The sequence below is a fragment of the Paramisgurnus dabryanus genome, chromosome 5 (assembly GCF_030506205.2).
Source record: "Paramisgurnus dabryanus chromosome 5, PD_genome_1.1, whole genome shotgun sequence".
Lineage (NCBI taxonomy): Eukaryota > Metazoa > Chordata > Actinopteri > Cypriniformes > Cobitidae > Paramisgurnus > Paramisgurnus dabryanus.
The window spans coordinates 9001801-9019812 of record NC_133341.1 but is presented as its reverse complement, the minus strand read 5'-3'; the positions used below and the strand labels follow the sequence as shown (position 1 = coordinate 9019812).

Here is an 18012-nt window from a genome sequence, read left to right as displayed (position 1 = left end):
ATGTTATCATGATCGGATTTACGGCTCCATTCAACACAAGCATTTTACCTTACCTATTCATGTGTATTTATTTATCATCGAATGGTATGTAACTAGCTTACCTTTTGATGCATTACCATGTTTTCGTAGCACATGCTTGTGTTTTCTTGCAATGTGCCGCTTCAGATTCCAGGATGAATATTTGCTAACTTTTACAGTCTCTCCGCACTCCCTTTCAATGTTTTCTTCCTGTCCAATCTTAACTTTGATTTTTACTTTACATTTATGTATAAGGCTTGAATTCCACAACTTATTGCTAGACGTTTTAACAGATTCTCGAACTAGCAAATTATCAAAGGGCGTTCTGGGTTCAACGAGCTGTGCTGAGCGAGCGGAATTTTCGGAAAGGCGCTCTGATGGTAATATTACCGCACCGCTCACATGCTCTGCCCTGAAACGTCAGGTAAAGCCCACAGGCTCTCAACTAAAGGAATACATATGTCTACAAATCAAATGCTTTGGTAAAGTCACACAAATTCAACACTGAAGTTCATGTTACACAAAAAAAACACTTAAGTGTATAATTACTCCTGAGCTGGCGTAGGATTTGAGTGTGCCGTACGCTAACGTCCATATTGATAAATCTCAAGTCACCGTGGTTTTGGGTTTACGCCAGGTGTACGCTGGAAATTTGTTGCCTATGTAACTACAGAAGAGTCAAGTGTTAAATCTCGCTTAAGTCAAATATCGCTTTGGTTATTTTTGAGTGTGATGCTAATGGTCTAAGCAGATTCAATAGATTCTAAGCTATGCTAAAAGTGGTACCACCAGATCCAGAGATCAGCTTAGGAAGTCTCCGGAAGTCGCGTTGGTCGATCGCATATGTCATCAAGGTTTAATATTTCGGGTTTAATTTCAGAAAAGCAACCGTTACATTTCAAGATAAGATTGAAACTACAATGATTGTATGTCTTAAAAGAAATAAACTTTATTTTCTAATGTATTTTTACTGAAATGTGAGAACCTCGATGACGTATGCGGTCGAGCAACGTGACTTCCGGAGAACGAACCCGAAAACATGTTCGGGACGTGTCCGGCGGAACTGGCACGAATGGCCACCCTAGATCAGCTGCATGGATTCCAAAATGGAGTATCCCTTTAAACGAGGTGTTTTAGGAAGGCGTTCTTTTTTGGTTTTGAAACGTTAATTTTTGCAACTTTACAGATCTTCTATATGCACAGACAGCGTTTAACACTCTAAAGGCAAATAAAAACATGAAATCTGATCATATGACTCCTTTACAAAGTGAATGTTTTTTAGGCTGTGTTTTATATTATATAAAAAAATAAATAAGTACATTATTATTAATATAAAATTAATCCTGGTGTTGTAATTGAACTTTATATCCCACCATACATGCCATCATAATTTCATACCACAATTTTTTATCTTGCACCTGCTGTCGTTAGGCGCTAAATTAGAAAAATGCTTCTGTGAGTCACATTTGGGGGAATTAACAAAAGATGTAAACGGTTGTATACTGTAGGTTGGAGGCTAGGTTGAACACTGAAGTACAGACAAGTACAAGCAGTATTCAAAGCTGTCACAATACTGCTTTGGCCAACAGTTTTATCACACGTCATTACCATTAATTCTGACCAATGTCAAAGTTTCACTTACAAGTTCACCCTGTAAGTAAAAAATAATGTAGAGCAGTGTTTTGTACAATGAATAAAATAAATCAGATCTGCCTACAAATTTATTTCACAAATGGTAGCGATCACTAGGATATTTTCATCTTTTTATCTTGCTACATGCTGTATCTTATGAGTATTATTAGGACATTGTGCCTAAAATCCCAATTTGTAATCCAGAAACAATTAGTAATTCTGGATTATGGCAGTAGTTCTGCTGCTGATAACTCCATGTAAATAAGCAAAAAACTTCAAACTGATTTATACTGGTATACCAGTAAATGTGTGAATAAACGTATTAGACATAAACAATAGATAAAAGTAAATAATTGTCTATATAAATTATTATTTACAATTATGTTACATTTTTTCAGTCATTCATTTTCTTCTTTAAAAAAAATACTGATTTAAAACTTGACAACAGATCATATTTTAAAATATTTTAAAAAATATTGGTAAATTATATTCTGGAATTTGACATGAAAAAAAAATCACATCTTCACCTTGTTTAAAGAGAAGCTCCTTCCAAACTGCATTCGGAAACTTTTTCTAAATCTTCCATAACTAAATCTTGCTCGTTGACATGATTTATCCTCCGTGAGCTATTCTCCAGGCTGTTAAGAGAGATGGGCTCTGTTGAGGGTTGAGGGTTTACCGGCCTCACAGAATTCCCTTGCATCCTGTGGGAATAGGTCCGATGTTGACCGTCAACCGGGCACAGCCCAAACTTGAAAACGGCCTGAAATCCACGGCGGAAGTTTTCATTGAAGAACCCGTAAATTATTGGGTTGACGCTGCTGTTGAAAAAGGCAAGCCAGTGGGCAAAAGGGTAGATGTAGATGTTAATAAGCCTGTACTGGCGTTCGGTAAGCCTGACATAATCTGTCAGCATCATCAACGTCCACAGTGGCAACCAGGATAGGATAAAGAGCAAGGCTACGATGAGAAGCATTTTGATTACTCTTTGTTTTTTCTTTGACACAGAATGACGGTTATCGCGGCCAGGTTTTGCTCTGGTCGGCATAGCCGTTTTAAACAGAGTGATCCCGATCCTTGCATACATGATCACAATGAGTGAGAGAGGAGCCAAGTAAATATTGGCAAACAGAACTGTAGTGTAGATCTTCCTCATCCCCTGGTTGGGCCAGTTTTCTCTGCACCAGTAAAAAGGGCTTGTTCTGTTGCCGTCTCCCAAGAAAACACGAATGCTTTGTTCTTTAGTTACCTGGAGCATGACACCAGAGGGACACATGATTGTCAAGGCCAGGACCCAGATGATGACTATGATAAGGGTGGCTGTTGATATTGTCAACTTTTGCTTGAAGGGGTACACAATACATCTAAATCTGCAACAACAAGAAAATGTAATCAAAATTCACGCCTATTGAAGCCTCTCATACATTGTTCCCAACAGCTATCAATTCAAACAAACATACTGACACACAAAATAACAAAAGTAACAATTTCACCATGCGTATTGAAAAAGCAAACACATCACAATAAAACATTATAAATTTAACTATAACTGTTCTTATAATGGAATATAGCTGTTGCTGTTTTCTTATAAATATATTTAGAGAATAGTAATAATTACTTATAAATAATTATAAAGGGAGTTATAATTCATTATAAGCACCATAGGCTTCATAGAAAGTGTTACCAATATTACTTAGTTTTGCATTTGTTACTTATGCCTTTTAGTCTATAAATTAGTAGGCAAACTACAACATGGAGCTTAGAAGGAAAGAGAACAGTAAACAACATGATCTCAGCTGCCTACTTAACAAATAATAAAATGTGATTCAATGCGTTATATGTAAAAGGAGATCAGGGGTGCGTTTCCCAAACAACGACGCAACTCGCTGCTGAACCAACACAGTACGATGCATAGTCGGAGAAATGAACCTTATATTACATCGTAAGACTGATTTCGTTATCGTGATTTAGTAATCTGTTGTTTATTTTCAAGATATTTAATTCACGCGCAAGTCCCGTCTTACTTCACTCCTCCCAGGGATTCCCCAGGGTCTTAAAGTCTCAGTTCTGCCCACATGAGAAGATTCAAATGCAGCGCTTTAATTCTGTTTACAAACCTAAAGACGTAAAATAATTTTTTTATATATTTAGAATGATGGATATACATTGTACTACATGTTTTTGCTTATTTTGTTCAAAAGCATGATCAACGTTAGTCTACATATGATAATAACAAGAAACGAAGCTTCTAACGACAGGTGAAGAGCTGTTGTTCAAACCACACAAGTTTGCGATGCAACTTGCGAATGTTGGTTTGAACGAGGGTTTCGGAAAACATCAAATTGTTGAACTCTGTCAGTAACGACAAAACTTACGACAGTAGTTGGCTTACGATGCTTTCGGGAAACGCACCCCTGGATTGATATATCATGCTGATTTACCGCCTTTTAGTAGTCATAAGCAGGAAACTATCTACAGTACAACATTACACATACACAAACATGCACAGTCACTCAATGTGACATCTAAAGTGAATGTTTTTTTTAACTGCTTTCCTCAATTGCCTCATGCTTTGACAATATAACCTTGACATTAGGTGGGCATGAATGTCCAGCTGTCCAGTCTAAAGAAAAAAAAAACTTGGGCAGTTTTTACACTGGGCTTGTTTGCTGTGGGCCGAGCGTGAGTTTGATGTTCCTGAGGCCCACCGAAACATTGGTCTAGTTTCACATTCACTAAGGGCCTGCATCAAGGGGGGCATTTCCGTGCCCCCCCAAACAGTTTGTTGTGAATGCCACAACATTCACATGTGTAAAATATGGATATTTAGAACGAACCAGCACCGCCTGCTCCATCTGACTTCATGCAAACACTGATTGGCTCAAACTCTGAGATTTTAGTTTGAGGCGGAATTTTCAAATCTACAGGACACTGTTTTAAGAAAGTTTAATGTTCGCACACGCCGCCTTCAGCTTTTTTAAAGGCAAGTTAGCATTGTTTTAAATGTGAGGTGTGGTTTTAGACCATTAACAGCATTGCGAAGTAATTATGGTAATACTGAGTTGTGATCTTCTGCATATTATACGGGAAATGAGCTGACAGTCTGTACCAGTTGTATGAGTGTGTGCTTGCACTGTATTTGTTGTTTTAATGCCTTGTTTTTGCAAGTTATTTTTGCTAATTGCGTGCCCCCCGTTGGAAGCCGTGTGCCCCCATTTAATGTATGGTCTGGCACCGACTCTGGATTCACTTGATTTTATCAAACCCCGGTGCACTTGCGTTAATCTCAAGTCATCACCAATTCGCACATGCAAAAGGATGTAAAACACTACGCGACTTAGCATATGTTTTTATATATGTTGGTGTTATCATGCACAGCCAAAAGAGGGACAGCTGCACGAATGTGATTTGTAATGCGCGATTCATCAGTTTTCATGGTATTCGTGCATTGTTAAAACTTGTATGCACCATTAGAAATATGAAGTGTTTTGTTGAACCAGAGGCGGATGTAGTGTAATCTTCATGCAGAACAATCTTGTTCTCCCAAGCTAGAATTTTTTTTTCTTTTTCAAATCATTCAAATAACATTGCAATTCAATGCCAGTGGTGATATTAAAACAAAATGCATTTAAACAAGTAAAGCAGTAATAAACGTTGGCCTTTCTGTAGCAACGTTATTATATGTTAATATATCTACCATTTTCATTTTGTACTGTGTTTGCCTCACTGAACTGTACAGTATTGCACCCTTGGCCGTACAACACACATACTGAATCAGTAATGAAACGTTCAGCCAGTCTGGCTTGACATTATCCTGCTTATTGCAAATGCAAATTTTTCACAAGGAAAAGTGTCTCATCTCCCGAGCGTCTTTAGGCCAAGCCACAAATATGAACATGCAGTTTGGTGTAATCATTTGTGACCCAGTTTGTGAAAACCCAGCTGAAGTCATTTTTGTTATTTGCTGTTTTCTACATGAAATCATTATAATGTGAAGAACATTCTGTGAAAATATAACCTTGATATCTTTAATATTGACTAAGGTCATGTCAGAATTTAAATTATTGTGAAATGAATGGCTGAAATCATACTTTGATGCTCGAAATTTCATAATTAGATTTAGAGAATTTAACGTGGATGTCACAGTCAGGGTCACATCTGTAAATATAATCTCATGCAAGATATTAAGCATATTTTCTGAGCTATGTAACTCTTATTAACATTACACATTTTGTCAAAACAACACCAATTAAACTTCATTTATTATTACATAAAACTATTTACATTAAAGTACATTATAAAGAAGAAACCATCTTTCATTCATGTCAATTTTGATTAGTGTAAAACCATTTTTATGTACATTGTAACACTAAACTGACTGTAACAGTTCTCGTAAAATGCATGATTTACAGAAACTATAAAATAAATGAGGACCAGCGATTGTTTTAGTTTAAAGCACAACATATGCCATTAAATATTCACGACCAAGGGTTATTAATTTTTTTTTTAAATGGCAGCTTCTATAGACAAGTCATGACTACTACATTAGCTCATGTTCAATGTTATTTAACCATGACTTTACCTGTCAACTGCTATGGCAACCAAGGTGAAAACAGAGGCTGAGACGGATATGCCCTGGACCATACCACTCATTTTGCAGACCATGCTTCCAAATGGCCAGCCTGTGTAGAAGAGACTACATATATTAATGATCTCACCAAAACAATACAGACAGATAAAATTAATAAACATATTAGAGAGAGGAATGTTTGTAAACACATTAATTTTGATTTTTAAAAATTTCTGTAAAAAAGGTTCGTGAAGAACTCTTTTATGAACTTTATTTTTTAACTCTTTCCCCGCCATTGACGAGATATCTCGTCAATTAAGAGAAAACGCTTCCCCGCCAATGACGAGATTTTCCGTCTTTCCGCAATACCGCTATTATCCACCAGGTGGCGCCCTTCCGCAACTTTTTAAAACCGGAAGTATTGCCCTATGGCAAGCTGCTGCATGTCCGTGTCTGTTTTAAAGATCGCTCTGAATATGATCTCTATGAAAAGTCCGTCATAAAAATTGAATTATCTCTGCTTTTTGCTCAAAATATGGTGTTTTTGCAAAAACCTACCCATATTAAAAAGCTGATTGCAAAAGAACCACTAAAGGTAGGATGAAACGGTTTTTTTTTTGTTTGAAAGCAGAGGGTCTGTTCTTTCATTTGGTATATTGTATGTTTATTTATTTAAAGAAGAACATTTTCTGGAAGGCATTAAACTTTTGTGAAAATCATGAAAAACGCTGGCGCTGGCTGGCAACTTTTTTTAAAAATGCTGGCGGTGAAAGAGTTAAGAGACACTCGACATCAGAGGTGGTACCAAGTCATTGTTTGCATCAGTCACAAGTATATCTCGAGTCTTTGCATTCAAGTCTCGAGTCAAGTCCTGAGTCAAACTGGACAAGTCCCAAGTCAAGTCCCGTGTCAAGACAGGGAAGTCCAAGTCGAGTTGCAAGTCATCAACTTTAAGCTTCAATTTTAAACAAGTCATTAGTGCTCTTTGCCCAAATTAGTGTATTAATTTATATCAGGAAGGCAAGTAGAATAGACTGTAAAAAAGATAGATGACGCCCGTTCGCTCTCTTCCATTGGTGAAAAGTGAAGCCGTCAGTGTCCCAATACAACCCAGTCTCACCCCATTTCGTCAATATTTGACGACACTTGACCATTCGTCATATGTTGACGTGAAGGGTATACCTTTCGCGTCATTTTTTGACGAACTGGGGACTTCAATACTATTACGTCCGTTGCATTCTCTTTCCTATTTTATTACCATTTGCGCGTCGGTTTAGGGTTAGATTTACATAATGACATCCCTACCCAAACCTAACTCTAACCCCAACGCCAGGTGACAACTGTTTCTAACCCCAACGCCAGGTGACAACTGTTTAATTTCGCGTACACTGTTTAATTTTGCGTAATCTAACCCTAAACCGACGCGCAAATGGTAATAAAATAGGAAAGAGAATGCAACGGACGTAATAGTATTGAAGTCCCCAGTTCGTCAAAAAATGACGCGAAAGGTATACCCTTCACGTCAACATATGACGAATGGTCAAGTGTCGTCAAATATTGACGAAATGGGGTGAGACTGTGTTACCCAATACGGCGCTGACATCTTGGGTCTTGAGTCTGCGCAGTAGCGATTTCGGGACCAGTCCTGCGCAGTAGTGAGCAGGAAGTAAAGTCGCGAAATAAAGGCCCCGCCCTCGCAGGATGCCGATCCATTTTGTACGGCACTGACCTTGAATGTCTCGGCCGAGGGCCACTGGCCTATTTTAGTAATCAAACAATAACTTGACAATTTAATTTAAAATGTATTTCAATATTCTTTGATCAATATTCTTTATATACATATTCTTAAAAAATATATTATTTTATATTTTATTTTGCCTTTACACGGACCACTAGTGGTCCGCGGACCACAGTTTGGGAATGGCCGGTATAGGCGACAGAAGTGGCCGTAAAGAAATGACTCAGTAAATTTCAAGATTTCAAGAGAACAGCTCTCCCACAACGAAAAACGTACAGATACGAAATCTGGTGGGGTCATATATCACCTCAAGACCTTCACAAAAGTCCCTTGGAATCAAGATCTAAACCCCACAGGAAATGTGGGGTTTTTATTTTTGCTGTATTTCTGTGCAAATTTTGCCATTTCCAGGCTTTGTACTTTAACTCCTCCTCCTAGAGATTTAATTAGATACACATCATAATTGGTCAGTCTCATCTAAAGGCCTTTGCAATGTTAAATTGCAAAGATCTTGACTTTTCGTTGAAGGGCGTGTCTGTGGTGGCCTGGCAACTTTTGATGTTTCACCATGAAACTGGAAGTTGTTGTAATTCAGGAATACAATGTCCGACCTGCACCATAGTTCACACGGTTACTAAGGGTCCCTGCCTAAACACATCAACATAGCAAAATACAGATACAGTCATAGCACCACCTAGAGGCAGCAGGAAACATATTATTTGTTCAGACTAATAAAAATATCCACAAATATTTAGATACTAAAATTCATATCCCCACTGTTTTTCCAAAGGCCATCGAGTGGCGGTGCACATGAGTGTGAGGGCCCTTCCATCGCTGCTTGCAGCTTTAATTATATTAAAATTTTGCAGTTGCGCCAGTGCAACCTTTAATAAAAAGTTGTCGCATAGCATGGCCGTTGTCGCATGCCCCCCCAAAAAATATCCAGCCAACCATAAAATAACGGAGTCTCTTTAAACATAAAACGTATTCTGTTGGCAAAGCTAGTGTTTACAGCTCACGCCCACTACTGTCTGATTAACTTATTCAAGCATTAGTGGTCTCTTCAGCAGTATTTAACTCACAGAAAAAGTACTACTGTTCTCTATGACGGTAACTAAAAAAAACCCGCATCTTTAAAATATATATTAGAAACGATGCAATTTAGTATTACATAAACGTAATAACACAACACATATTAAATTGAAACTTTTTTGTAGTAAAACATGCCCAAAATAGCCCCTTATCCTTTCTTAGACTCACCTCATTATATATTCATTCAAATACAACAGCCAATGGCAAGTCTCCAGCAGCATTTAATGTGTTTGTTTTAGACGTAGTTCTGTTTATTAAAATTAGAATATGCAGTTTGTGGTTGTGGCATACTATATAGTAGATATAATTGATATAAGATGGTTATACAGTAAATATACAGTATTGTAACAGCTGAGCATTGCGTGCAGTTTTACAATCAAATTTTAGCGTTTTTTTCATCGTCATTCATCATCAGCTCATTCAGCTCGCGTTTGAGAAAATCTTCACACGCAAAAATCTACAGACGTTTAAGTTCAGGAGGAGCTTTCACTCCGCAAGGTCATCGTAAGGTAAAACGTTGTATTTTATAATGTTGCGTTGTATTATCTAATTTGCTGTGTTATGTACAAAGCAGTTTGATTTTATCTTTGGTCTCGTGGCAAACACACTTACAGTATTTTAGGGCTTGTGCTTTTGTCTGGTTCTGTTACAGGATAACCTTTGACGAATTTGTCATGCATGTCAAATTGCTTTCATGATGTTTCAATATAGATTATTTAAAGCATTGTTCTTTGTTGTGATATTTGAGGTTGTTGCTGCAGCAGCATGATAGGGTCAGGAATTAATGAAAATATAGCTTATCACATATCACATTGAAAATGCAAGAAATTAATTATTTTAAATGAAGAAAATGTTTGAGAAGTGGAAATAAAGTGCCCAACAAGTGTTTATTTAGAAGAAAGGCATATGTTGGGTAGGTATAAGAATGGCTTTAATTTATCTATAAGTGAAATAATAGATTAAATGCAGTGTACACATTATTAAAATATAGCTATATGTACAGCTTTGCATTCATATCACCTGCTTGCCTGATTTCATTAACTGTGACTTAATGTGTAAAACTACATTAAGTGTAATCATTAAAACATTATAAATCATTATAAATCTAATCGTATCTAGTTTTAAAATTTGAACGTGTAAAAGGACATATAAATGGCACTTTATTTTAAGACATAGCCTATGCAAAATAATATTGGATTGAAACATCCATAATTTAGTGTATGAATCATTTTAGTCGAGAAATGGCTGCCCACCCAAAAATCCTGACTGCCCCCCAATCCAGCAAGCCTAGTACCGGGCCTGTCGCATAGGCAGGAAAAATACTTGCGAAATGCGACTATCCGCTCACAATCTGGTGCCCTGCAATGGGTCAAGGGCACGCTGCAGGTACCTGTCTAGAGTGACCAGGACTTTGATCTGATTATGAAGTCTTTCTGAGTCACAGGGCTCAAGTCCCAAGTCATTGCCAGAGGTGGAAAGGGTAATAGTTAATATAAACAATATATCATGATGTATTAAGGGTCAAAATAAACTTAATAAATACACAGCTTCCTTTTAAATTAAGCATATTCATAAACAAAATCGTGCCAACACAAATACAAAACACTCTACAAAAGAAAACAATTTCTTAAAAAAAACAAAAATAAACTTACTAGTTTGGCCTTAGCCATCACAGGTCTATTAAATTAATCAGTTACTTGTCTTTTTGCTGTTTAATAGACATATCATTTCTGCATCCTTGTCATTTTTCAGAGATTTTTGTTGTTTTGATTTATTTGGTTTATTTGATCATGTAACATTTTGCTATATTCAGGCACCAGGCACTGCAGAGGCAACAGTGCTGAAGCAAACATCATCACCATATGTGTGGGTTCGTGGGCTTTCATTTAATTTGTAGCTGCATTTTGTTATCTGAAGAATTTAAACGCCATTAAAATTACATTAATTTATATAACATAAAAAAGTTGTTGTGCAACTGCATCAAAGGCACAATTGAACAGCATTAAACAGTCATTAAACAGACGTAAATAAACATAAAATCCATTTTTGATGTAACATCTGCCAATATGTAATTATTCTGAATGGTTGAATTAATTAATATAATTATTTGACCTAAAAGTTAATCAACACATTTATTATAGTGGTTTTTACATGAAAGCAGGGGGCTCAGATTGTTAGAAATGCACACACATTTCTGTGCACACTGTGCTCCCTTAAAAATAAAAATGTGCATGATGCTCCTGGTTCCTACAGTATATTGGCTTTTTTTTAACCAAGACAATACAATCTACGTTTGGATAATTTATAGTTTTCTAAAAACAAAACAAAAAAACATACAATTGAATTTGAAGATGATTATTATAAACCAAGACCTGGGATGCGTTCTCCGATAACGTTCTCTCTTAGCACGCTACGAAGACTCAAAAGGTACACCTTAACTACAGGTATACCTTTCCTACGTGTGTTCTCCGAACTATACCTAAGGATGTTGCTTAAGGTAAACCTTCTTAAGTTCGACCTTAGCGGGTGCTGTCCATGGTGGAGGTGCTGAATAGGTTGATATCGATTGCTCGACAATCAATTATTCACTTTATGTAATAGGTTTCGCTGCGTTATGAGATAGCGGTGTTCTTTATTAAAGAAACATATTAGAAATAGTTCAAGTTAAATTTATTAGGAATATCTGTTAAAAATATTTCATATTGAAAAACAACTAAATTCAACCTTCTATAATTTATATCAAACCCGTGCAAAACTCGCAACTTTATTTCCAAACGTATCATGTTTAAACTGCTCTAATTCATCCGCTATGCCTTCACTTGAAAGGATAAATTATATTAGGGGCTCCCAATAAGTGCGTTGCCCAGGGGAATAAAGTGGGTCGTGCAAGTAATTGGTTGTGCATTACACTTAAAATATATAAAAACAAACTGTTGTTGTTCATTAGTTCACGCGTTTATTGTGCTTGGACAGTGGATGCGCAAGCAGCCTCGTTACAATGCGGATAAAGCTTAATGGACGCATTTCTGGAGCCTGTCTGTCTACCTCAAATATAACATATAATATATATCTATATATATATTATAAATAAATATATATTATGATTACTTTAAATTTTAGCTTTGATTAGTTTTAATGTGGAAATTGTGTTGACCTTAGGAGACTATAAGCAAGTGCGCAGTTTGTTTTGAATGTTTATAAAGAATATGGCATGCAGTTGCCTCAAAGTTATAAAACATTAAAAATAACATGAACAATCCTAATTAGTTTCTTATTTTTTATTTTACCCGATTTATTTATGCAGCTAAAATACTTGCTGGTAGACTAAGATTTAACGCATATGAAATGCACAAATGACATAGTAGGATTTGCTGTATAGCTGCCAGTTTCACCAACTCCATCACCCAAAATATATTTTTTAAATAGTTTCTTAATCCTGTAGCATTTAATAGTTCGCAGTTGATGTCCCTTTGGAAAACATAATTAAAAATCTAACAACCATCAATGTAATGATGTCTAATTATGTGAATGGTTTATTCTTTAAATATAAAAATATTTGCCTAATTAAACACGGAGTGTTTTTTTTTTTTTTTTTACAAATATTTAGTTATATAGACTGCAATGTAAGCTTTTATGAAGCCCCTAGTGGAGTCATGTGGGCAGAGGCGATTCTAGGGTCTATGGGGGCCCCAAGCAGAAAATTCCCTGTGTACAAGAAGTGTGCAATACTTCTATACAATATCCTTTGCCACTATTCTACAGTGCAATAGTTACTGCGAAAGATACATATAATCCTCATCATACCTAACATTTTTAACATGTTTGGATGCATAAATGACATAACATGTTTGGAAATAATGACAGCAGAGAAATATTTTCTACATTATACAATGATAGCAATGATTAATGACTTATTTTTACAAGAATATTTTACAAGAATATTTTAAGAAACCAGTCATTTTATGACTGCTACTAAATAATCTCAGTCATAGTTACTGCTAACTGTTATGTAAGTTAGTGTCCTAGAGTTAAATATTAGTAAACTAAATATTAATTTCATATCTGAAAATACAGAACAGTATAACACATACATCTGTTGATTTTCTCAGCAACAATGCAATTCTATAGACTTGACAAAAGGTTTTCCTGAGATTTGTTTGATAATGTTTGAGACCTGACAGTGTGGGGATGTAATTTATCTTACCTCCCTTAATGAACTCATCATCTCTCCTTTCTGCTTCCCTTTCCCTGATTTGCACAAAACATTTCTGATGTCCATCTACAGAAGCCAATAATGATCGAGTCAAAATAAGATTAGCATTGTTATTTAGAAACTTCCTTTAGTCTTGTCATGTTTTCATAAGCTAATTCACTCGCGTGGCATCTTTTGAATGCGGTTGTGCGCGAATGAACGCAAAGACGCGCGCGGACATGAATACGTGCGTGCACGCGTCATTGCGACTGCTTCCTCGCTTTTACAAGCGTAAATTGAGTAACTACATTGCATATAGATCCGTTTTTGCCGCGATTGTCTTTGTAAAGGATTGCACTAGTTAACTGTTAAAATTTAAACTTGAGATTTACACCAGAAGATTTACACTTGGGCACGTGCCTGACTGGAGCTGGACCGGGCACATTAAACCACATGTGGGTACAGAGGGCTGCTCACTTTAGCGCCTTTTATATGCGGTTAAACTGTTTTAAATCACTTGAGTGTTATCATTTGCAAGCCTTTGAAACACATGCAAATGATAAACTTTTCCTATTTAAATTTGCGTATTAATCTGGCAATCACATGCGAGCTAACCGTGGGTTGTGATCCATACGGATCAACTGCGACATTACGACTGAACGATACAACGTCACCCATTCGCTACGTTCATTTTCAAAACTGGCAAGTTATCCACCTGGGTTGGATTTTGACTGGGCTAAGCCAATGTCAATCAACATTCCATCCAATCGAAATTTTGATATGCAGTCATGTTGTTCATCTACCGGGTGTAGCTGGCCATCCGAGAAACAAACTCGGGGGCCCTCTAGTGGCTCGGGGCTCCAAGCAGTTGCCTGCCTTGCCTGTTGACAAGGTGCGCCTCTGCATGTGGGATAAGGTATAGCTAAGAGTGCTCCAGACCAACCTTCCGAACGAACGACTTACAGAAGTGATACGTAACTAAGAACGTTTCGGAAAACACGTATTAGCGATAAGGTACAGCTTAAGGTACAACTTAAGAACGATGTAGCGTTAAGGTAGTTTCGGAGAACGCAGCCCTGGTTTGTCGAAATGTGTTTCACTGACATTTTTCACAAGCACAGGTTTATGATGAAGAATCCCAAGCAATTTGTTGACTAGTTTTATCATTAAAGCCAACCAAATTTAGCTACACTGTAATCAATGCATTGATCAATAGCCAAGAGTTGCAAGATGGCATCACATCTGCTTTGGAAATTCAGCCTTTTGAGGTTCTATCACAGTTACAATCTGGTGGGATTTAATGAATTTTGTGTATGGTTGGATGAGGTGAATTGGCTCAGGGAAGGGTTAACAACATCTCACTCTGGGGTAATGGGTTTTTGTGTGTAGGGCACATGATTTGTGTGTTGCTTTATAGTGAGTCTACAAGAGATACTTCCTGCAGGCCTTAGGTGACTAATACAAATTAGAATTTTTAACAGAGCTTGTTTCCTGACCTTTTTAGTGTTTTCTTATTGTTTCTTAAAAATAAATAGTTTTTATCAATTCACTTTTTTCATTTGTTTTAATTAAAGCGGAAAAGTAATGTATTAAAGTGTCCAACTGCATTTTAGTTTTTCTTATTTTTTAAACATAAAAAATACAGTACACTAGACGGTCAGAAATGTCTTTTCGCATCTCACCAAAACCTTTAAACCATAATGAAAGATAAGATTTCCAGGGAATTAACTGGAATGAGTTATACACTAAATTAATTATAAATTAATATAATTATTTAAAAATGTCGTGTCACCTGCCCATGTGAGTATATGCATACCATATTTTCCACACCTTTTTTCATAGTTTGGCTGGTCCTGCGGCTTCTAGTCAGACTTGTAAGTCAATATGAATTAATTTTGACATTTATGAACGAAGAGACAACATTACCCTCTACAGCCAAGAGAGTCCGCTATATGCTGCTCCTGTATTTATGTAATTCAATGGAAGCAAGTGATGTGGATTGACGAGCCTGCGAAACTTGATGCAAGTTGGCTTGTCCTGTTCATTAAGCCTATTCAGCCTTCCAGGTACTGTATGTTCAGTATACTATTGTGTTTCGTGTAAATAACTGTTTGTATTACATTAACGTACGGACATCTATTCAGCCTGCTGTTCTGTGTGCTATTGCTTAGTTGAATAACTTTCCTTTCCAGATTAAATTTCTGTTCTTCGGCTTGGAATTTGTGAAATAATTTTCTAAATAAATGCGACGAGTAGTTCATTGCGATTTATATATGTTTTTTCGTCTTCATGACACAATTTTGACTGATGCGACTTATACTTTGGAGCGACTTACACGTATAGTCTGGAAAATACGGTAATTTAACAAATTTGAAATTTGATATATGTTATTTATTATAAGTAAATATTGTTCAAATCTTATGTTGGCACTGTATTGTCTTCACATGTAGATATGGGGTTCCAATGCTTGCCATCTCAAGGTTTTTATTAAAATCACAACAAGAATGTTGTGAACAGTAAATTTCCACTGTCTGTGTTTGGTATAATATCACCTGCTAAATCTGCTTCTAGTCAAACGATGTTAGTCCATCCAACGACCAAGTTCGACGAAGCTAGTCTGCCCATCGACAGGCTAAACTAAACCCTGAACGCAACTAAGTAAGCAATAAGGTACGAGAGGCTGTGCTGTATCGTGAATAATGCTGCGTTCCAAGCAACCTGTAACCCGTAAATCACGACTTCAAAACCACGACTCACGACTCTGAACTGGAAGCACATCGATCTAGTACGAGTTCACGGGTGGGTAGTCACGGGTTTTACTGCCGTTCCATTGTACTTTCACAGGTAGAAGGTTGTAAAAACACAGGTTACAGGCTGCCTGGAACGCATACTCCCAGTTCAGAGTCGTGAGTTGTGGTTTTGTAGTCGTAATTCACGGGCTCAAAAACCTGCCTGGAATGCAGCATAAGTAACAGCTGAAGGGCGTTGTTAGGCACGACGCGAAGCGGAGTGCCTGCAACCCCTTCAGCCGTTACTTATTCACGGTACAGCACTTGCCTCAAGTACCTTATTGCTTACTTCGTTGCGTTCAGTGTTTAGTTTAGCCTGTCGCTTTGTTGCTTTTATAAAACGGTTACCAAACAATATTAAAGTAAAAAAAAATATTATTGCTTGTAAAACTTTCATGAAGTTAAATCAATAAAAAGCATTCCTTCCACTGGAAAAAAAGTCCCTGACCATGAACAAAAATGTGTTCCAATGTGTAATATGCATGACAGCTCAAATAAAAACAACAAACCGATACGTGTGGTTGCTAAAGGTGTTGCTAAGGGCGCAGTGATAAACAGAACCGTTGGGTGAAGCGGTCATAGCCGTGTTTTATCGTGAATAAAGCACACCTATTGACCAATCAGAATCAAGGATTGAAACTAACCGTTTTATAAGTTAACTCTTTACACCCTTCAGCCGTTACAGCACAGCCTCTCGTACCTTATTGCTTACGTAATAAACCATCATTCTTTTTTTACATAACTTTATCTCCTGCCAGCTGATCATTCATCTCTGTATCTGCATTGTGGCTTAACTTACATCAGAGTCATTGAGCCATTTTCCCGGACATGAGAGAGATCTAGTGACCTAGATCTAGAGTTAGATCTGTGGTATCTAACAATTTTGGACAAAGACAAAGTTGGATCTATCATTTTGGTGTTGTCGGCTGGATGGGATGCAATAGCTGCAATGTTTTTTTTATTATGTACATCTTTACACAGCTTTAGTAATGTTATTAAACTCTGAGAGCATGGAGATAAAGCAGATTGTTACATACATTTTAGTCAAATTGTGCTATTTTGAACAGCATGCGCTGATTTGTGCTCTGGAATTGGCCCTGTCACGGGTCGCAACCACAAATTTTCACTGCGCTTAGCTGATTGCAGCAACTGTTGTGACTCTAATCTGTACATTAAGCTCTAATGTTGCCAATGCCTTTGTTTCTATGGAAACATATGTCCTGACATTGAACAAACTGTAAAGTAACCCCCAAAGTCTGTCCTTTAAACAACCTCTCGGTTCAGCAAAAGACATTACAGATAATAATAATATTACAATAAATATATTCAGCATTCAGTAATATATACATTTTTATAATTATTCGAAAATAATGCACACTTCATGTCGTGATGTTACCCTGTGGGTAATATTACTTATACCACAGTTACCACAGACATTGCTAAGACATTGCGCCAGTGGTTATTTTGAGAAATTTTACAGGTTAGGTGTGCATTTATCCAAAAATAATGCATACCTGTGGAACATTTCCCAACCAATCAGAATAAAGCATTAACAGCCATTTGCTCTAACTAAAGAACTTCTGAACATCAACAATAATTAGTGGTTTACCCAGGTATTTGGTATTGTAGTACTTGTTATGTTTTCAATATCCTCCAACAAGTTTTCAAAAAAAGCACCATATTCTTTCTCAACAAATTCTCTAAGTATGTTATCAACAAAGATTTCTGGATTCCCGTGTGGATCTAATGTTCATACTCAGCCAGAGACGTGCATCATCTGCAGGGATAAAAACAAATCTCTTGCATAACCAGAAGTTTTTTCTTCAACAAACTGCAGCTTCATTTAGTTTTAGAATTTCACTTCAACGTACCATCTCACTTAGCCATGTCCTTTATGAGACAATTTATCATATTTCTCACATACACAATTGAAAAATGTTGCTGCAATTAAAGCAAACACTGTGTGTACAGTAGAAATTCA

General features: G+C 36.8%; 1 protein-coding gene across 1 annotated transcript in view; it reads right to left on the bottom strand.

The window, feature by feature from the left end:
* Positions 1 to 2182: 2182 nt before the first annotated feature.
* npffr2a (neuropeptide FF receptor 2a) overlaps positions 2183 to 18012 on the bottom strand; it is an 18268-nt gene continuing 2438 nt past the window's right edge. Inside the window, exons 3-4 of the mRNA XM_065266899.2 lie at positions 6233 to 6332; positions 2183 to 3020 (exon numbers count right to left, since the gene is read on the bottom strand). Coding sequence (XP_065122971.2) covers positions 2183 to 3020; positions 6233 to 6332 — 938 coding nt within the window. The remainder of the gene's footprint in view (positions 3021 to 6232; positions 6333 to 18012) is intronic.